The sequence below is a fragment of the Bombus vosnesenskii genome, unplaced genomic scaffold (genome assembly GCF_011952255.1).
Source record: "Bombus vosnesenskii isolate JDL3184/JDL3185 unplaced genomic scaffold, Bvos_JDL3184-5_v1.1 scf7180000013294, whole genome shotgun sequence".
Lineage (NCBI taxonomy): Eukaryota > Metazoa > Arthropoda > Insecta > Hymenoptera > Apidae > Bombus > Bombus vosnesenskii.
In genome coordinates this window covers 3,460,290-3,483,126 of record NW_022882945.1, presented here as the reverse complement: position 1 = coordinate 3,483,126, position 22,837 = coordinate 3,460,290, and the positions used below count along the sequence as shown (strand labels likewise).

The following is a 22,837-nucleotide window of genomic DNA, read 5'->3' as shown; positions in this document are numbered from 1 at the left end:
ACGTTTCACGGTGTAGAGTTAATATTTTTATTATGCATATGTAATATCATATCAATTTGTTAAAACGTATAAAACAGCACAATAACTACTTTATAGAAAGATGAGTTATTCTATAAAAATATTTAAACATGTATTTTAATATAGCAATAGAAATATCGTATTTGCGTAGTCTTATGTTTTCTTATATTTATATTTTCTGTCGATCTTGTTTTACTTTTAAAACAGTATTTGATTAATCTTCTCACTATACAATATAATAACTTTGCGTCGAAATGTTGGAATTTAAAAGTCTAGAGATTTAGGAATCGAAGAGTAGAATTTCATAATAATAAAAATAGCTTTGTGTGCTATAGGTGTACGAAAACTTTTATAACTTTCCTCCGCTCTCTCATTGCCTACCAGTTATCGATTTTATTTCTCTTTTGATCGCTGCAACCATCAAGAAAACATCAATCACGGTCGGTTCTAACAAAGTTAGGTTACATATTATTGGGTCATTAATTTATAAAAAAAATATTGAGTTACCGTCCACCCACCACTTAGTTTTTTCTCTATGACATGTTTTACACACACGTACACACAAAGCACAGATATAATTAATGTCGCTCGATGCCCTATCGATTTTCTTTCAGTATTTACGTCAGCTAAACCTTTGTCGGTGTGCGTGTCATGCTGTACTTATTAGTTATTATCACCACATCGTTTATCAAGCGTTGGAAAATAAAACTCGCTCGGCTGATGGTACTTTTTCGTTCGCTCGTTTGCACGACTTAATAAATCGGTCGAGCCAATCCTGACCACGGTCAACGTGATTGCACCATATCGTACGTAGTTGCCTTTTTACGTATACATGTGCTTATAACACATCTAGGTATATACACGTATTATGTACATAGTATTACGAGTAGCGATGGGATCAAGTTCAATGCGTACAAATCAAATCCACTATTCAAGGTAGTTAGCTTCATACGGTTCGAAGGGTACTTGTAAGATATAGTCAAGTATTCGATCTTTACAGACTATTCTGGAACTTCGGATACTGAACTTTTAAATTTGCAAATTTCGAAATACTCGAACTTCTATACTTTCAAATTTCCAAACTGAAAAGTTACTGTGATAGTTCTATATACGTTTGAATTTGCGACTTACATACTTCATCCTGTGATTAGTTACGAGTAGCCAATTAGAGCAACAAAGACAGCTGAATGAACTGCACAGGAAATAAGAAAGAGAGATAAAGAGTTTGAATTGCGCATTGCGCTTGCACCAGGTCAATCTCCGTGTATGAGTGCAATTGTACTTAATGCAGAGTTACATACGTAGTATGTACGTATATACCAAAGTGTCGTGTCTCTTCTTTCTTTCTTTATTTTCCTACCTTTGATTTTATGGATTATTTCAACCATATCTATACTATGTATGCGTCGTTTGACGCGGTTAATGGTATTAAGCGACATTGAAATTATTGTACAGGGTCATTCACTGAAAACAGGCTGCTTTAATATCGTGAAAAATAGTGACGATGAAAACTGGATGATTCGATTGGTGTAACGTGAAACGTGCCTTACGTTTCCGAGGTCGTTCATTCTTTTTTTTACTTTTTTTTTACTTTTTTTACTTTTTTTACTTTTTTTCTGTATATATAACGAAAAGTGAACGCGTGACCTTGAACTTCTTTCTGGCGATCTTTGAAGTTAAATGTTTCTAATTTTAACGTAAATTGAATTTGATCTAAATTGAAATTGAATTTGAGTCTCGTATTTTTGAGTTTCAATAGTTATTTTCCATATGAAATTTGTTTTATGTTTCATTATGATTCAGGAACATCTTGTAAAAATCGATCGAGTAAATCGTATTGAAAATTTTGGAGGTTTTAATGTTACTTTAGCTTTGTTTTCCTTATATCTACAAAATAAGTAAAAGATTCATAATTACTTGACTATGTGATTAGAAAGTGATTTTTAAATGAAGTTTTGGTAGCGTGTAATTATACATGTAGAGAATTATGAAACGGAAGGCTGGGAGATTTGTTGGATTTATGCAGAATATAAACAATGCGATTTAGCTTGTAGGTATGGTGAAAAATTTTCTTATCATATCTGTTAGATATGGTCTATATTTCCTAGTGTAATAAGGAACATTATACGAGTGACAAAAAATACTAATGGACTTATAATTGTTTTGAACGTCATTGAAAGAGTATGTATACTATCGTTCCAAAGTAAAATTGGTTTCTGGCATGTTAGTACCCGAATATTTTTTAATTTACTTTATATATATTATTATAAATATATACGATCATTTATCACAGATAAAGAAAAAAGGATATTAAAAGAAGAATTGTTTACGTTCTGAAACTACATATTTATCGTTGACCTTTAAAGTATGTATCTTAAACAGAACAAAGTACAATAAAACGAAGGAAAGCGTGCAAAGTTCACATTGAAATCTTAAATTTCAATAATCTTATATTTAGTGCAAAGATATTAACGTGTCTAAGGTCAGGTTGTTAGGTTCTTACCTACCTATAGATTCGTCTATTCTTTGTTCATATGCGATTTCGACACCTAGTAATTAATTATTCGTCCCTGCAGAGCAGTAACTTCACTGATTGAAATAAATAGCATATTTATATATATTTTAAAAAAAATCACGATCTTATAAATTTGTTTTATCCATTAAGAATTATGACGAATACTTTTATGCATTATGTGGATTTTACGCATTCCTGCCTCCTTAAATTTCACATAAATGCATAAAAATCCGCAATCTAATCATGATAGTCGAGTCTCATAACAGTGCAAATGAAATTTTAAAACGCGTACGAATACTTTCACGAGTAACCGTACGTGGGCTACTTTGTTAAATTATATTTGACTCTACTAGAATTTTGTGAGACGGCATATATCAGCCAGCCGAATTGAAATTCCTTATCTCACTTTACCCGATTCTATAATTAACTGTGATCGCAAAAAGTTCTCGTACAAATTCGTAATTTCTTATCAAGCATTCGCTTCATTCGTTCAAAATCGGTCCGCTTAAGAGAGTCACGAAATTTTCTGGCCAATGCTGGTGACGTTTCAGAAGAATCGAATCTGAGTTTTCGAAAAGTCAAACTGATTAGCCAATTTTTCTAAATTTCTCATTTCATTCCTCGATTGTATCGACTCGAATGGTGTAGCTAATGCATTTTCTGAAGAAAAGTAGTTTGTTATGCATATTGACTAGCTATTGTATGGAGTGAAAAGGTTTACCATGAAAAGCATAATACCGTTTCTTTGGATTTGTACGCAAAAGAGGTGTACGATGTCGCGTCCCGGCGTCACGTCATTGCACCGCAAAATCTCAGCACTTGCCTGGCCTCGTCTAGGAATGGACTTAACACTTGCTGCAACTGTATATATTTTCAAATCTCGTTATTTCTCCGTACCCGTGGCCAAAGGTTAAGTCCTATAAGTATTACAACTTAACTTAATCTTAAGTATTATACTTGCAATTAGAAGGTAAATTTATCTGCTCCCAATCTTACAGTAACGTGATCGACAGCTTGATGGATGTATCAGTGTTTTCTGATAGGGCACATAAGATAGTAGGATAAAAAAGAAATTTATTGTCGAGATTACAATTTTGCAATTCGTTATGCCATTCTCATATAATACAGCGATGAACATTTCTTTTTTTTTTATTTTGTTGATTTTTGTTTATCGTACTATAGTAGACAGCTAAACTACGAAAATAGTTTGTACAGTCTTGAAACGCCTTTCAGTTGTGGAGGCTGGCAGCAGACAACAATGGTTCCTCTGTTGACCTCTTACGCTCCACATACCCACTGCGCACCGCAAACTCATGTTACGTACACACATGTATGCGAGTATTACTCATGAATAAAGTCAAAGGGACCAACCTCAGACGGCAATAATGCCTCTGTCTGACGCCCTTCCTTTTTCTCTTCTTTTCTTTTCTTCTCTTTTCGAGTAAGCTCGCACGTTACTACTGATGTAGCTTCATAACTTCATCTTCGCGTTTGCGTTCAATTTTTGAAAAAATTGTGTCACTTTCGTGTTACCTCTTTCTATGCTATTCTTCATAAGTATTCGAATATTTTGGTAGTAACATTTGAATTTATAGTAATAATGAATTTGAATTTGAATCACCAAATTATAAATTTAAATTATTTTATTAAAAAGAAAACAGTTTTTTAACAAGCTCTTGCAGAGTGGTAAATTTTGCTCTAAACCACACTACCTTAACCATTTAGGAATCGTTCTATAAGACCATTCCCGTGTATAATATACGTAGTTGATGTTGTTGGTTCTTTACAAAGGATCATTTGGTCCTACCGGGATCATCTACCTGGGTTTTTAGTCCTGGACGTAAGATAGAATAACGGGTAGCCTGTTGTTCCCTTATTCGTTGACCTTGGACCATTCTGCACCAGGATTTTGAAAGCAAGATAAGATATATATATGTGCTCAGATATTTATGGGAAGAAAGAAAGCTTTTTAGAGATATTTTTAGCTTTTGGACATTATTGTTTGGCTTTTCTCGGACTTTAGAATTATTGCGAGAGATTTCTACGAATTTCTTTCTTCGTTTCTTCCTAGATTTTGGTATGAAATAGTGAAAGTAGCTTTGAAAATTTAAAATAATGTTAAGTTACTAAATAATTATTCCATCGATCCTTTCCCGAGTGAAATATTACATATACGCAGCTCCAAGCAAGGCTCAATTTCAATCAAATGAAATAATCTTTATTTGCATTGTTAAAAACATTAATATTTTTATTCTGGGCTTAAAAATATAAAGAACGTGTGATGCCTGTGTCAGGAAACGAAAACGTGTGAATGGAAAAGAAAGGAAGAGAGTATGGAAACATTCTTGGAATCTGACGCTGTTACAAGTACAAAATTACCGGCTGTCGTTGGTGGTTGCGTCAAAATCAGACAGCTGGTCGGCCGCGTCGTTTCACGCATCAGGGCACTCGCATTCCGATCGTCATCAATATAAATTGTCATTGTTTTCGTCGCAGGTGTTGCACCGACTGATTAACGGCCTGGTCTATCTACATTTAAAGAAGAGTGGTGTTTGAATCGGTATTAGCTGGTTTGGAATGTCTGTCCCGTTTTAAAATACAGTTTGAATATATGTTAGATGCTTTACTGAAGTCTACTTTTTCTTTTGAACTAAAAGAAACAAGTAACAAGGTTTTAATTCGAGTGAGCTCTTAATACGTTGTTTGCTGCGTCGAATCTCGTAGCCTTTCATTATGACTGAAATTTGTTTTCTTTGATTTCATTTAAAAACAATTTGCGCAACGTGGCGTCACCCGCTTCCGGAAACAACTAGGCCACGACGCCAACGTGATGTCATGAGCAGTTAACGCGTTAATAAAAGTTTTTTTATTTATAGAATAATTAAAAAAATGAATTCTAAATAGATTTCAATTTTTATAAAACACAAATATAATTTATTTTCAATGGAAATAAAATAACTTATTAATTTAGAAATGAAGTTAAAGAAAGGATATTATGGTGAAAAATGTTGCAACTCTAATCACGATTCGTCATATTTTAATTAGGAGCTGTGTTAAGCAATAAAAATGAAAACACGAGCATATGTTCGAACACAAATCCATCGAGCTCTCGTCGTGTTTGCGATTACCGGCGGCTACAGATAATGTTGCGCCATATTACGAAATGGTACAATTAAAATTAAATAATCTTCGCGTGTATTAGTCGCAGATACGAGAATGTATATACAAAGTGCAATTTATCATACATTTATTACACGCTGTCTCACATTCGAGTGATGTTCTCCTAAACGAATATCACATTCGCTTATTTAACAATTTATTTTTAACGACTTCGCTCAACGGTATATATGTGTAGGTATATATACCTTCCACTTATACGATTAATAGGATTTTCAACTCGAAGCCCCATCCGGAAGGTTCACCTCAACGCGTATATTGTTCATAAACGATTCGATTGCATCATCTGAGAAACCACAAATTCCCCCACAAATCTTATTAGAAAAAAAAGAAAGAGAAAATAAGAGAGACTGCTTCGTGCCAAAGAGTACGATATCGAAATTTTTTTATATCGCACACAGTTGTTCACGTGTGTTAATCAAAGGTCAGCAATAAACAAGACATTTTATCTTGTTCGAATTTCAATATAAATACATTTCCTATCATACTTCTTGATATACATTATACATATTGATATGTGTACATGATTTAATTTTAATATAGTGTTATTATTTTTTTACGAAACTCCTGACTTGTACATGCATTCCGTGTTCTTCGTCTGAAATTTTGATTAAAAAACGCCTATTACATATAATAGTCTACATTATAATATACACGTATGTATATTATATATATATATCTTCCTAGGAAATACTTGAAGAATTAAATAGCAAAAAGTAAGAAAATGAATGTGAACCGATACGATTTCGCGATACAAGGTAGAGACGGGACTGCGGCTAAACGAAGTAAACGGGTAAACGAAGAAGAGCCAGGAAGACGAGGAGAACCAGAGACAGCGGAGGCACGTACACCCGACGCGACGTGGCGCCCGCTGGCCTGTGCCTTACGTCACATAGCTAAATATATGCCTGGCCGTTCCCAATCTCATTCCCATTCTCGTTCTTCATTCCATCCCGTGAGCTAATACGACAGCAGGCATCCTTACTCAGGCAAAGACATCCGCGAAATTGTCCTCCACCTTTCCCTCTTACTTTGTTTCTCTGCATTCTGTAATCCGATCTATTTATTATCCTATCATTTGTGTCTATTGAATGACATTTTTAAATTTTAGCTTTTTTCCTTAGACCATTAACGAAAAACTTATCGAACGAACCACTACATAATTATGATTTTGTGTTGATCGTTGAATGACATATTAAGTTCCGGGAAACGTTTGTCGGCTTTGAAAAGCGGTAATAAAGAGCGGTAATATTGGTGATAAGGGGTGATAAGGATGGCACAAGGTTCGCGCGCGCGCACACACACACAACATTGATGTAAAAATGGTTCCTTGAAAATATGAAATTTCATATAATCTCATCTTCATCTTTTAATTTCTCTTCATAATTTTCATAACATAAGAAAGATATTTTATATGAAATGAAGACTCTGATAAAATAAAAATTTAATTGTTATTAAATTAAAATTGTTAGTGCACTATTGGAATAAAAAAAGACAAATATAATTAATAACAAAATGTAATGAACAAATGTAATGAAATATAAATTTTAACAATATAGTAGTCAATTTCAACTAATTTTAATAATATGTGTATATATGTATATATATATATATTAATTGAAATGTAATTTTACTGAAATGGGAACGTAATTTATGAAGTGCTCTTTATTCGAGTGAGATACACTTAAAAGGAGAATTTAGAATAAGGAGAGATCGTGGCTTAGGCATACACTGCTCCATTTCGGGGTTTGTTCTTGATCCTGTTAACAGCTGTCGTCGGCAGCTTCGTTTCTAGAAAAATTTCTGCACGGCAGCTGCCACTGGCAGCAATCTTTACGCTTATTCGCTTCTATTTTTTCCTCTGAAACCACGTTGCTCAAATATCTTCCTAACGAACTGTAATTGAGGCCACCGGAGACAAAATGACCAATATTCGAATTGAATTCACGACATGTTACAAAATTTCACAGAACAGCAAATTGAACGTGTTTTCGGGTATCAATTTTCTTAATTTTCTACATCTTTAAACATACCTCTATTTATATTATATATATATGTTATTTATTTAAAATTACATTCAATCATATTTTAAATATATCTCCACAAGTTATCTATTTATTACAATTTTATTTATTTTTCAAATTTTTATTTTATATATCTACGAATCTACTTTTCGTATGCTATGGAATTTGTAGGATATTATTAATTCATGAGACGGGAAAGAATTTTAACAGGGTCCAATCGTTGCGTTCTGAGAAACAAAATGAAAGGAAGGAAAGAGAAGATAGGCCTCAGCAGTGCGTCTGATAGGCTTCGTTCATAGGGAGAGTTTTTCCGAGGTTGGGTAGCTTGACTAGGGTGTTCAAACCCCAACATAAACCAACAGAAGCACACAAACGTAGTAGCAGTACGTATACATACCTATACAAGCACATTTGAAGAGCGTCGTGCAGTTCCCCTATTCTACCCAAACTTAGCCTTGGGTCTGTATACCGAGTGACTCAACAAAATTTCATTCAATTTATTCAATATTATTCAATGTTCCTCTTCCTTAAGCATTGCGATTTAGCATCCATTGCATGTTTCTTAATTTATGAAATATATCTTTAATTCAGTTTTTAAGATAAATGTTTTTTCAACAAATAAATTTATCCTTTTGTTATTTTTTTATGTTAGTACGTTTCTTAACACTAGAAAATTAATTTCGTATAAAATAAAAAATCGTTCGACCTGTAAAACATAAACTCCGATATTCTTCCGTTATATCCAAAACATCGAAGTTATTTGACTAAAACCATTATACGCACGTCTTGATAAACAAATATGGTAACATCAGACACTGCATCCCGCCATGTTGAAACAAACAGATTCGAAAATAACCAAAGCATACTCCGAGTTCTGAGTAGCGTATTGGAAGTGATGAATGAATCGAGCAGGCTTTTCAAACGCCACGAATTTACTCAACTTTTCAATGAACCTTGACCTTTCGACAGACTGTACTTCGAGCTGTTTGTTTCCATTGGAGTGGCTGGAATTGGTCACAGAATCGGTTAAAACAGAAGTGTAAACCTTACAACTTTTTACGTACGCAACAATTGCACATACAAGCGTGGGTGATCAATTTTTTGGATGCGGTTTACATTAGGTTATTTAATCTTTATCTGATAGAATACAGGATACAAAGTAGAATTAAGGAACCTAATCTAAGCCTAATTTCTTTCGTAAACTCGAATCTGAAATGTCATACTGTGGGCCTTTTCTGACTTCAACAGGATGATTTCATTTACTAAATAATTGCAAATAAAAAGAAGCTTTGTGCAGCATCTTTTAAACGTTTGAATTGTTTAATTTTAATTTTAGTGATCTTTTGTTGAATTTGAATGGATTCTTTTAAAACTTTTTACATGTTCAAAATGTACGGAAACCGCGCCAAACCTGAAAGAGCCTAATGTGGAATATGATAATATCAATGAATAGTGTACAACTTTAAGGTTAAGTAGAATAACTTAGCCCAGATCTAAAACAATTAAGCGCGTTGTTATCTATAAGAGCGTTCATATGGCGAATCATACTAATGAAACTTCATAATGTTTCATATAACACACGTAATATATGTATCCATAAAAAGTGTTCGTAGATGTTAGAACACTTTTATGAGTTAGTTCCTATAAAAGTAACTTTATAGTCAGCGTTTCGACTACGCGTTTCATTGATCCTCAGTCCGAAAGGTCGAAAGGAAGTTTCTCGAGTTGGTCGGCTAGTGACAGCGTTATTGTAATCGTCGCGTAGCCGCGTCGCTTTTTCTCTCCGGTTTTTTTTTTATAGAGCTCGACAAGACATCCTTTCCGGTCGTTTCCTAGTCGCTAGCAGCTGATAGGCAGCCAGAGATAGCGAGGCTCGTGCGAAGGCACCGGTAACAACCAGCTGAGTGGCGCCAGCCATCAGCTGTTGGTGACTCACGCGAGAGCACCGCGCCGACATAACACAACCGCACAATCCGCGTATTCTCTCTCGCGACTCGCTCACTGACACACGTCTGCGCATGCGCGAGACGCTACCATTGCTACACACACGCGAAACGCAGACGTGGCAACGCAACGTTCGGATACGAGCGGTGGATGTGTAGATACATATACATGTACAGCTCATGATGGTATTCGAACATCTAGTGTTTGAGAGGGATGCTTGAAACTGCTATATATGGGATCGTTCGTAACTGGTGGTACAGGGTGATTCTATGTGAAAAAATAAGTCGAAAATATGGAATACAATTTGTTTCATATAACGCTTTGTTTCGAAGAAGATCGAATTTGAAAATTCATCAAGTTTACTTAAATTTGGCTAATTATGTAGTAATTAAGTATGTGTAAACAATCAGCAGGAGGTTATTATGCATGCGAAAATAAATGGAAAATATAAAATGAAATTTTTCCCTTTAACACCTCATTTTCAAGCAAATAAAGCTTGAATATGTTTATGTAAGAACTGATTTCATACACGCGCACCATATTTTCAATTTTATTTTTCTCGAAAACAAAGCATCTCATGAAAAGATTTTATTCTACGTTTTTAATACATCTTCATACGTAGTTTAGCTCCGATCGATTATTTACTCTTGTTCAGTCTGGAATTAGCTAAGTTTAAGTATACTTGTCAAATATTCAAACTCGATTTTCTCGGAAACGAGACGTCATATGAAAGAATTTTATTCTCTACCTTCGCCTTACTTTTTTCTCGTAGGATCACCCGGTACCCAATTGTACCACCAATCATGGACCACCCTGTATATTTTCAGTTTGTGTAATTCAGTTTGTATAATAAGAAAAATAAGTAACCATTGGAGTCAATTCGATAAATAAGTTTAAAGGAAGTAGTGATACGTAATTGATAATACGAGGAAAACTGAACGAGAAAATGATTATATTTGTAGCAAAAAAATAATCCAAGGACTATGTATGTTTCGTTCAGAGAATATTTATAGTATGAATGTACCACAAGTTGCTCATTATTTGTGTTTATGAATTCTACTGATGATTATTAATTATTAGTAACTATGACTTATAAGATACTTAGTATAAAAATACATCTCTTTAAACAATCTTGAGATATTACCGCAATATAGACGTATACAACAATATTTAAATTCTGTATCAAAGTAATCCAGTATTTTCTAGTTACAATATCATTCAAGCATTTAAACTAGCATGTTACAGCGCGTGTTACATATCTTGAATAAGTTGAATGTACATTTTCAAAGTGCTTTTTCTTAATTATGCATTCGAATTTTCGAATTTGGTTTCGAGATCGCTCGTCTTACATTAATACAAATTCGAATTTTGTAATTCTTACTAGATGAATCTACAGATCCAGTATTCAATTTGAAAGTCAAGTATGCATATAAATGCAGAAGCTTCTAATGTTCTACCTCTGAGGTTCAACGTCGTTAGTGCTATCTGATACGATACGAACACCTATTCGACGAACACGTGGGACACGATAAACTCCAGCTCCATGGAGAATGTTTATCGTGAACTCGAAAGAGTAGGCCTATCTTACTCAACGATTTCGAAAGCATCGTAAACTCTGAAGTAGATGGTATGATTTTTCCATTTGAACTGACATTCTTTCCAAACGAAAATGGCGTTTGTGACTAACAACGGATCATCGGATACATTTATTAAAATTTAGCCTGATAATAGTCTTACATACGTATACAACGATTGTAATTTTAATTTTAACCCGTAATTTTTCACGATCCACTTGAAGATTACATAAAGTGTATCTAATTGCTGTCGAGAGTTGATTGATAAGCAATTCAAAATTGATGTGATATAGATCCGCGAGCTGGGAAAAACTAGACAAAGATAGTAATTTTCACGTGATCTTCAACTGAATCGACTTTGAATTATTCATCCGACGTTTCTCAATGAGTGTAATCCTCTTAAAAGCATGTACTATGTAAGATCTCATATTGTACCTAATATTTGACTCTACCCACCCAAAATCAGCTCACGACCTACACGTTAGAAATGTGTCTGTATATAGATATATAGTATATAGACCTCTATATGTGTATATATATACATATAAAGGTCTGTGATGAAAAGGAAGGTAGCCACCTACTTAGTCGACCTACTTCTACGGGACTGATCCGAGTGAACTCAGCGGGTATCCGACGAACGAGCTGACGTCACAGCAGCCAACCATCCAGCCAGTAAGCCGTCGGCGTACCAGCTGATCTAATGTAACCACTCGATGGGAGAATGCCATGTGGAATTCTGCTGCGTGGACCACGTGTTATTATTGCATATCCTGCAGGAAGTACGATGACTTCACCAGCCGTTCATTCATACAGTTCCTTCTTCAAATTCCTAGAATCTGCAAGTTTCGCCGTATAGCGTGTTTGTCTTTAAAATTTGTTGGTTTTTATGTTTTCATATTTCCCAGAGAAATTAGATTGCTATTAATGATTCGAATAGTTCTTGTCAAGATTCTTCGAAATTTTAGCTTCAATTTCAGTGTACACTTTGGTTAATTTTAAAATTTCCTCATCTATAATGTCTCTTGTATATACTATTATGTTTCTCTTTAAATTCCATTCCGATTATTTGATGGTAATTTTAGCAATTTCAATCATAATAATGTAAATCAACTAAAATAGTTCCCATCTGTAAAATCCATCAAATATTGCTAAATTAATCTTTTGTTACTTCGATTAATGAACAACGAAATAGGAATTTAAACGGATTGTTAAAAAATCAGCGCTAAAATATCGAATACAAATGCAAATACGCATAGCCGTTTCTCATTTAGCGAATCGATTCTTCAATTTCCACAAAATCAAATAAATCATTCGTATAATACGAAATACGTATGTCCTATATGTAAGTATATTATATACATATGGATATATTGTGGTGCTATTATCGGCACGCGTTGAACGAATGTTTCAGAGAGCAGGGCACAAGGTCACGGTCTTTCCCTGCTGACTCATCTCACATCCGCTATCCCGATCTTTTCCCTCTTTTCTCTTTCTCCCTATCGTCTCCGCCGCGCCTCCGTGTAATTTTACCAGATGTTTCCTAGCGGCAGACGCGCCACCCATTTCCCATCTCTCTTCTTCTTCTTTTCTCTTCACCACCAACATTACCGACCAGAGAAACATTCCCATCTCCTCTTCATTTCTAAACTATTCATTACATCCGTTCCTGTAATGGCACACCGTTTAGTTCAACTGTTAATCTTCCACAAATGCGTACCTTCTCTTCCTTCTCTGAGGTTTCGTGAATCTCGTATTTGGAATCAGATGCAACTATTGTTTGTTTTTGTTTGATCTTTTTTTTTCTTGCCATTATATTTTATTTTTTTTTATTGGATTTTCGAAAGCTTATAGGAAGTTTGTTTCAGTTGTACAAGTATTTACAATATTTTCAACAGAGTTTCGCGTTTTTAGATTGCAATATTCGCGAAATTAAAGCGGACCCTCAAATAGTATCACTGGAATACTGGATGGTTATAATACTAATTTATGTTAGATTACTAAAATTTGGAGTACGTAGTTTTATTTCGTATTTCACGTTTCCCGTGATAGAGATTCGCAATAAAGTTAAATTAAATGAACGATTTCGAGATTAAGCAATCTAATCCTAAATTCCTATGATCCCCAATGGCTCAATACCAGAGTATTAAAATACGAAACAAAGATAATTTTTATTGTGAATAAATTATGCGGGAACTTCAGACGCAATAAAGTTTCAATAAATTGTCACAAAACTAAAGAGAAGAATCACTGAACACATTCGTTTCAAGTGTAGATTGCAGACTCTCGAAAAGCATTTCGTCGTAGCCAGCAAAGAGATAACCGAAAATCAAAGAGACGAAATGAAAGAGAGGACACTGACACGGACTTGGGTATATCACTTTCTATGTGCACCCCATATGACGTCCACGTTTCGTCGAGTTTTGTGGTGGCTCTAAATATTTGATTTACAAGCAGATAAGAGATAGAGAGAGACAGAAAGAGAGAGAGAGAGAGAGAGAGAGAAGAAAAGCAGAGAAATGAATGTGCAGACAGAAATATAAAAACGGCTGTTTGTCTGGATATAAGGGCTTTTAAGGAAATTGAAAGCGTCGTGCTGTTTGTTTCACAGAAACTACATAGCAGCCACGACTTATCGACAGTTAAATTCGCGGTCAATGAAGCGAGACAGCATTGTCGTTCTGTGGTTACAGTTTTCAAAGGCTCTAGACTGCACGCAATGTCGTCAGCGCTACATGAAATTATTCTTCGCGTATTCGTTTTTTCCCTTGTACAACCAGGCTTTTCAAATACTTTTTATTATCCAACGGTATAGATTTCTACGTTTACCACGTATTTCAATGTCAATCTTTCGTATTATTCTTTTCGAATGTTTAGTTGGAAGAGAATCACTTTTCGATCCTTTTTCAGCAATAAACATGAAATCCAGTATTTAATATAAGAGGAGTTTGCAGATTTTTTCTTATGACTTTCCATTCATACAACAGGATTTTCCTACTATAATCTCATCTTATTTTATAGTATAAGTTTAATTTATAGTAATGTATTTAAAATAACATTAAGAAAGACGATATAAATACTTAATTCTTGTATCGATGAAGCTAAAAATTAGCAAAAGTTTCCCATAAGAAAAGGGTTAAAGAAGTCAGAATGAGTTTAGTGTTAACACTCACAAAAGCAAATAAATGGTCAATAAATATTAAGAACGTATGATTTTTATTTGGCAGAAGCATTGGAACAATAGAGGAGGGCTCGGTGACCACGAGCGTGACGGTCGCCGAGGTCGCTGATTCGCAGGAGCAACAGCAACAGCAATCGAAAAGCAACGGCGCAGTATCTCGCCGTGTTGCTGGTCAGAACGTTGCGTTGAGCAACGGAAATAGTACCAGCAACGTCGGCCGCGTTACACCGCGAAGCCATATGGAGCAGGAGAAGCGTATGCGGCGAGAAATCGCCAACAGCAATGAACGACGTCGGATGCAAAGTATTAACGCCGGTTTCCAATCTCTAAGGACGTTGTTGCCACATCATGAGGGCGAGAAACTTTCTAAGGTAAGTCTTATATTTTTATCTTCTTTTCCCCTTACTTTTTTTTAACTTACAAAGAATTAGTGTGCGGAACCATCCTTGTACAAAGAACCATTGTTTTCACGCTTGAAATGCAACATATCAATTTTACGAGAAAGAAATTTGGCATGAGAAATAAAAACTCGAAACCTTCATCGAAATCAAGCTAGCTGTGATGTGTGAACAAAAAAAAAAAAAAAAAAAAAAAAAAAAAAAAAAAGTGAATATAGGATACTCTTGTAGGTTTTTCGAAAAATCGGTCGATGAAAGTTTTTTTGAGACAAGCGTATCATACTACATCATTAGTTTTAGACGCTTTGTCTTATCGAAAGCGACATTATTTACTTCCTCCAATAAGTTACCTGTGCTGGAGGAAGAATTTAATTCCCATAATTCATCTAGTCATCACACAGATTGACTCTTTGAATTCGTAGTGCTAGTTGAATGCGTGCGTTTGATATCTAAGGTTAGTTTCTTTTTAGGCCTAGTCATTTTTAAATAGATGATAGCGCTATATTGTTGAATGAATTCAAAGGGTTGATTTCTTCAATCAATCGTAGTCAGTACACGGTTAGTCATCACTTGCACGTATCAAAAGGAAAATGTTGTATTAGATTAGTGAAGATCATCAAGAAAAATTATGGTAAATTGCCTTAACGTTTTTTGACACGAAAATTTTATTCTAAAATTTTACTACACCGTCGATTAACACCAAAGTATAGTTTTATTTAGTTCTAGGATAAAATATGTATATTTACTGGTCTTCTTAATATTTGAAAAATGTTGGACATTTCTTGCGAGATTAAGTTTACAATATTTATAAAATTATTCGTTTCTTTCGTAAATTTAGACCTAATTATTTTCTACTGTTTAATATTAATATACATATTAAAATCAGAAAAAAAAATAAAAATAGATTTATCATATTTTTTCTTGTGGTCCTCATCTACATATTCATCATTTTCTTTCATTTCTTCATAATTAATTTTAAAGTAACATTTGATTATATCGAATTAAATAATCCGATTGAAATAGTGCAAAATGTGCAATGCGTACAAAAAATTATTCTTATGCCGCACCTTTTGCACGTGCTCCAGACTGGCGGTAGCCACAATGTCGCATGAGTGGTGTACGGTTGTTCAATAGTACCACTCTGCAACACTTCATTCATCCGACCTACTCTTTCATTCATTGCTATGTGAATATTGCGTTCTTGAGATGTAAAATTTTGTCAATCTTTTCGGCACTTTCAATATCATTATTTACTGCACTCAATCAGATTAAATATATCACACTATGAATTAAAACCTACCCTCTAAACCGAGCAGCAAATTCATAGTACAATTTAATTAAACATAGTTGAATTCACATGAAACGTATACTATCAATTAAAAGCTGACTTCGAAAATTAGTAACAAATTGAGAATAAATGTCGTTTTCATAGTGTTCTATATTTATTGTTATGAAAAATTCATATATTTTTTTAGATCACGAAAATGAAGAAGATGCAAAAGAGAATATATGTGATTATAACCTAACTGAATAATAACTCTTATTTAAGAAATTCTCAAAATCTTTATTTTCAGTCTGCTATATAATAATTTTCCAGCTATAAAATACGAAAAGAAAAATACATAATAAAATATAATTTGTAATATATTTTCAAATAATTACGATCTCGTTAGAAGCCGTTAATTCCCCGAATAAAATATATTACAATGATAATATTTCGCCGCCGTGCTGATGCTACGTGGTTCTTAATAGGATGTTTCTACTAAGGTTAACACGTGGAACGGAAACGGTAACCTGTTTCGCTTTGGTAAAGTGAATTCACCAATGAAGCTGAATCGTTCTCTCGCGCGAACGTAGAGGAAGGAATATTACGCAACGAATGGTGTGTGGCTTCGGGGCAAGCGGCAAGCTTTTACGAATTGTCGCCTCGGCGTTGTTCGACTAATTTTAGCATGTGAAAGTCGTCGTCCGATCCCACGCCGTTAAACTAGATTCTGTCCGGCTTTCGTGTGTATGTATGCCTAGTCATGTCGGTGGCTTTAATCGTTCGTCTCGTCAATAGTCCAACACAGTGTGACACTGACCGCTTTAGTTTGCCCTTATACGGTTGCTTCTCTATGACGTTGCGAATATCAGCTGACGCCTGTTATCGTTTAATTGGAGATACGCGTTGACCAATGCTCCTAGCTATCCCTTCATTGTATGTGTAGTTGGTATTTGATTAGGGATATTGAAAACTTGGGATGTGGTAGAGATAAATATTAACTTTTTATAGTACTATTATGGATTTTGTTGAAAAGTTGGAATATGTTTTGAGGGGAATGTTCAATTGTGTATTAAATCTTCTATTGACACACTTTTTGCTACGAATTATAAATTTTAAAGTTAGTTAGCTAAAATACTTTTTACTTTAATCTTTAATGTTTACACTTTACGCTTTATCTTGAATGTTAAAGTCTCTTTGATATCTAATATCTTAACGAGCTTAACGAAACGATTCTCATAAACAGTCGTGAATAATCTGTCCACGAAATCTGCAATTGCGTAAATTTTACGTTTATCTGTAAGCAATTTACCTACTCGTTGGTAGGTTACGTGATACATGGACGATATCTGAATGCGACGTGTGTAATACGTATACACGGATATCCACGTATTTACGTGCAAAATCAGCTGTTAATTCACAGCAGTGGCTACGAGTCACGCGGATATCACGAGGTTCTAATTGATAGTACTGACGTTCGTAAAGAATTCTTTTGTTTAAAAAGTTACAATTACAAATTAAAAATGAGTATTATAGAAAAATCATGTCTCAAAAGAAGAGACATAATGTCTTTTATAACAAGACGTAAATAATCTTCAAATAAAGTACTCTTCAAATATTCTTTACAACAACAAAACGCAAACAAAATAAGAATATCTAAATTTATGATCAAATTAATTTTACTATTCTACTAAATAGAAGCCAAGATTGCCATAGATAGAAAAATAGCAGTTTCCCGCTACTTTTCACGTAGGCTATGTACCTACATACAACTTCTTGGTGTCTGTGTGTAAGCGCGTACTTTCGCAATACGATATTTCGCGAACCAGTCCTCGGGCCACATGGTTCAATTCCCACGCATTTCTCTTAAGGAGATCGCCCTGTTCCTTTTGTTCTTTTACTCTTTCCTTTCTTTTTCGCCGCTTGCTCTTCCCCTCCCCCTCTCCATGCTTCACCCTTTTTATCTTTTTCCTTGTATTTGGCCTCGCTTGCCTCCATCTTTTCTTTATTCTTCTTTCTCTTACTCTATACGACGAAGGCCAAGCTTGGTCGACGAAATTTGCTGGAACCCTGGCCCACTAAAAACTACATTATACGCTGCTGTTCATAAATATATGACGCTTTGATCAATTTTTATTAATAGTACATGCATTGATAATACGAATTTTACTAAACTATATAAATTAATGATAAACTAATGCTCAAAACCAATAATTACTACGTTGTGGAATCAATAGATATGATATGATATTTAAGTTATTTATGTAGAACGCTTATCAGCGTTGTATGAAAATTAAATGTACGATTCGTTGAAGTGTTCACCGGCTTTAAATATTAAAACATACTATGACGAGTCATGATAATGTTTGTCTATCAATTTGGAAGAATCTTCTCTATCTTAGTTACAGTTTGCCAATTTTAAATGAGATGAGGATAACGAACCTCTTTAACAAAAAAGATCTCTGTAACGTTTTATTCTATAATGTATTAATTTTTAAAAATAAATTTTATCGTGTCAGAATATTTTGTAAAAGCTTTAACGAAGATTAATATTTTGGTGGATTTATTTAGAATTTTATAAATAATTAATTGGAATATATTATAGAAATAAATGGAGTTATTGGTAGTGTATATATATACTTGGTGATTTAACTCCCTTTCGCTACATAGCGAATATTGACGAGACCAATGTCCAAATACGAACCCATCTCTTTTTTGCCGATGTGGAACTTTTTGCTCGTTACACGCGACAGCGACCATAGGATACAATACTCTGGAGAACTTACTTCTTGTTAACCATTAAATCCATGATTTTTTAAAATTAAGATTACAGCAAATCACATTTCTGCTTTTTATGGGAAAATCACGTTAAAATTCTGTTATACTACCAAGCAATCACCAGTTCTTTGGAAATAAAAGAAAGGAACAGGCGATGACATAGGCGTAATCGCGTAGTCTCGAGAAGTGTCGCGTCTTTTGTAACGGCAGCAGCACAGCGGCACTTTGGAAAAGAAGAAGTAAAAATGAAGGAGCGCAAATGAGCACAGACGCCTCGACCCATTTTCATTTAGCACTCGCCAGACGAAAATAAAAATAAACCGCTCTCCTCTCTCTGTTCGTGAGCCTTTTAACGAAACTTGCATCGTGCCTCCCGCGGTTATGTGTGTTGTGCGTGCGTGGGTCGGGGTTGTTTCGCACGCATAATCGTGCTTTTGTACCGCACGAGATCGATCTCGCATGTAATACAGCCCTCGAACGTATTTGCATTGAAACTGCCTGATTAATACTGGTAACCATCGGCTCTTGGTCGTCACGCTTCATTTTTTACGCCTGTTGATAAATTTTCCCTCGCGAGGAAATACAAGAATTTTCTGATCTTTTGACAATAGAATCAAAATGGTAAAAATAATCTTATTTATAGAGAACCTTTATATAGAGAATAATTATTTATTTTATTATAATAGATTTATTACTATTATGATAAGCGAAAAGCATGGAAACAGAAATGAGAAGCAAAATTTTACATCAACGAAGTTCCTTCTCCAATGTTTTCCCTTGTACGTTGTTTCCGTGGTTCTTTCTCTGCATCTGGATCGTACGTGAGCGCGTTCCAGCTTGGTAGGAAAGAACGGCGGGAACCCAGACGTCACGTGTTTCTCCTTCTCCAGCTTGTTTCGTGGCAATGGTAGTACTACCGCTGCACACAGAGTCCAATAAGTTGCTTTGCGTCGTTGCCTGCGTCGCGTATCCTAACCTTTTTTCGCCACTCATTTTTCGCTCCGCACTTTTCCTTATCCATTCTATATACACCGCAGATGTTAACACTTTTCAGCACCTAAAGGCGCGTATCCACTGACGAACAATTTTTTATATTCTTTCAATTTCTTAATTCTTATTCATTATACATATCGTATTCGATAAAATATATCGTTTTTCAGTTGATAAATTAACAAGATTTAGTAAGAAAATTGTAGATATTAGAGATATTAGAAATAAGTATTATAACTAGTACTATACGTACTTTGGATATTCAGGTATTTGGATATATAGTGTTTAATTTTATAAATTATTTAATTTTAAATGTATTAAAAATAATATTAAGACGAAAAAACACGACGAATACAAATTAGAATGAAAGATATTCTAAAATTATATGCAATATTTAATCAAAATTCTTGTGAGTTACCTGTAACTCAACGATACCAATTGAGGAATATTATTTGCAAATATATTCGTGAAACATAGTGGTACTTTGAGCGAATATAAAATGCTTGCGAACTTCTTGGAAACATCGTTCACGAACTGTTCGCTGGTGAGTACACGCCTTAAGGAAGATTGTATACACATGAGCGTACGCTACATATTTTTCGACTTCGTTGGCCGGTTTTGCAATAGCGATTCATTCGGTTCGCGAGTCATCCTTTCGTTGAAAATCTATCCTCCGTGTCGAATGATACGCTTCGTTTCATACTACATAGGGTGTTTCGGAAATATAAGAAGAAAAAAGAGAAATGAAAATGTATTATTAAAAGCGGATTCACATTATAGAAGTGGGCTTTGGTATATGAAGACTTCTTTTTAAATTTTTAGAGATTTTTCTTTTTTCTTTATTTTTAGATTTGTTTTCAGTAATTTGTTTTTGGTATTGAATTTATTGTTATTTAAGCAATTTAATATTTTCGTGAATATAATTTACAACATAATTGAAATCGATCTGATTCATTAAATATTATAATTTGATACTTTATATCAGGATGTTTCATCGTACAACGTAATAAAATTTTTAATTTATTTAATACAAAATTTATTCATGTTATTTAAATTCATACATTTTATATAACATATATAACAAAATATTTCATGTATAGAAACATCCAACTTATTTCTTTGATTTAAAAAAAAAAACAAAAAATGAAAATTTACACATTCATGATTTTGACATAAAAAAAGATATGATATAATATCCTATAGTTTGAAATTCAATAAAATTTTATATTAGTTCAAGTATCGAAGAAAAAAGATGGAAGCAATTATTTTCATTGTCGGAACAAACTTGCTGTACCAACTGAATGATGGTGTAGCTGGTTCAGTCGAACGCCAGCTAAAACGTATGGGCCCAGGAGCATCTGGGTCATTTTACTCTTCTCTCCGCAATTCCCCTTTCCATCGGTTCGGACCCTGTTCGTCCCTTTGTCTCGAGCTTCCCTACGGTCCCTCTTTCTGGTTAAGCCGACCGACAAAGGTCTTGCCATCAGTATATACTATATACCTGTGGCAGCCGATACAGCCGTTGCTTTCTACAAGGTGTCCCAAGCGAACAGAAGAGAAAGTTTCACAGGATTTTCGACTCACAATCAGACCACGATACCGGCAGCATGAATTATTTTGTTTCGTCTTACGTTGAATTTCGTGTCCCAGTTTCTAATATATATATTTTATTGACTTCTCGGTTTCATAGACCAGGAAAGGCTTACATACTTGGCTTACATATTCTTAACTCTTTCGTTAACATACTTTATTTAGAACACCTATCATATCCAAAGATCCACACCCATTCACACTCCCATCCCAAACACAGATATCTCATCTTATCTGTAATACTAAGCTTAAACATACACATATTCCCAATTCTTAATAATATTACGCAAAATATGGAACTTGTAACAAAGAAATCGAAGTGGAAAAAATAAGCATTTGTATACAAGTTACTAACGATTTTACTATAAATTTTAATTAAAACATTAGATTTGCATATAAACAATTCAGTTAGCTTAATATCAATCTTTTTATAACAATCTATCGAGATTCTGTAGTTTCGTAAGTTGAAAAGCTTATACATAAATCGCTTTTATAGTTGTTATTTCCTTGAAGCTGAAATCTTTCCATAAGATAACATCGTAATGAATAAAGCAACTTTGTAAAGGTTGATATAACGTGTGAATCGCAGGAACAGCTGAGCGGTTGAAATTCGAATCGTTTCGCCGTAGTAAGTAGGTTATTCAATCACTCGACTATTTTACTACGTCGAAACAATTTCCAGAAATATTATATGTATTCTTCTATTTGTTGGAACAACGAAGAAAAATCAAATTTCTTGTTCAATTCGTATCTTAACTCTTGACCTCGAATCTCCTCCTCTGTATAACCACTTAACACTCACCAGTTGACAAGTTTAATTTCAACATTATTAGCGCTTCTATTACAATTTCGTTTTTTCTCTTCACGTTTCAAAGTCCAAAAGAGAAGAGGAAAAACAAAACAACGAAACAGATATTCCGCGTATTTCTAAGAAGAAAATTAAAAATATCGTCGTGACTTAAATATTAATTAATCATTATATAGTAATGTTCATTGTACATAGATATGTACATGCTTTTGCGAGCCACTGTATAGATATAACAGACAACATGTGGTTGCAGCGATTGATATGGGGAAGTGACGTGTCGAACAGAGAGCAGTAACGGTATAATTAAGTCATCCGTAGAAATAAATTAGCACCGTGATTGCATTATTATCGCGTCTCTCAAGTATCCCCCCGGCCTTGTAGTTTAGAAGCGTGTCGTTGGTACAAATATGCATGCGCTTCGTCACCTAGGAATGCAGAAGGAAACTCGAAGCCGCAGTCTCGTATAACGGCTTGTGGTATAACTTCACCAACCGGCACTAAAATACGCAGTATGCTTCCTTTGCGATATATTTATTCGTGGATACAACAAAACGTAAAAATATAATAATCTAACGAGGA

At 34.3% G+C, this 22,837-nt stretch overlaps 1 protein-coding gene across 3 annotated transcripts in view; it reads left to right on the top strand.

The window, feature by feature from the left end:
• LOC117233017 (helix-loop-helix protein 11) overlaps positions 1 to 22,837 on the top strand; it is a 152,895-nt gene that overhangs the window by 4,982 nt on the left and 125,076 nt on the right. For 2 of the 3 annotated variants that reach the window (XR_004493253.1, XM_033492859.1), the window contains exon 2: positions 14,477 to 14,801. Coding sequence is in view for 2 of the 3 variants with exons in the window: in XM_033492859.1 (XP_033348750.1) it covers positions 14,477 to 14,801 (325 nt within the window). In the remaining variant the exon portion in view is untranslated. The remainder of the gene's footprint in view (positions 1 to 14,476; positions 14,802 to 22,837) is intronic. The other variant, XM_033492860.1, reaches the window with a different exon arrangement.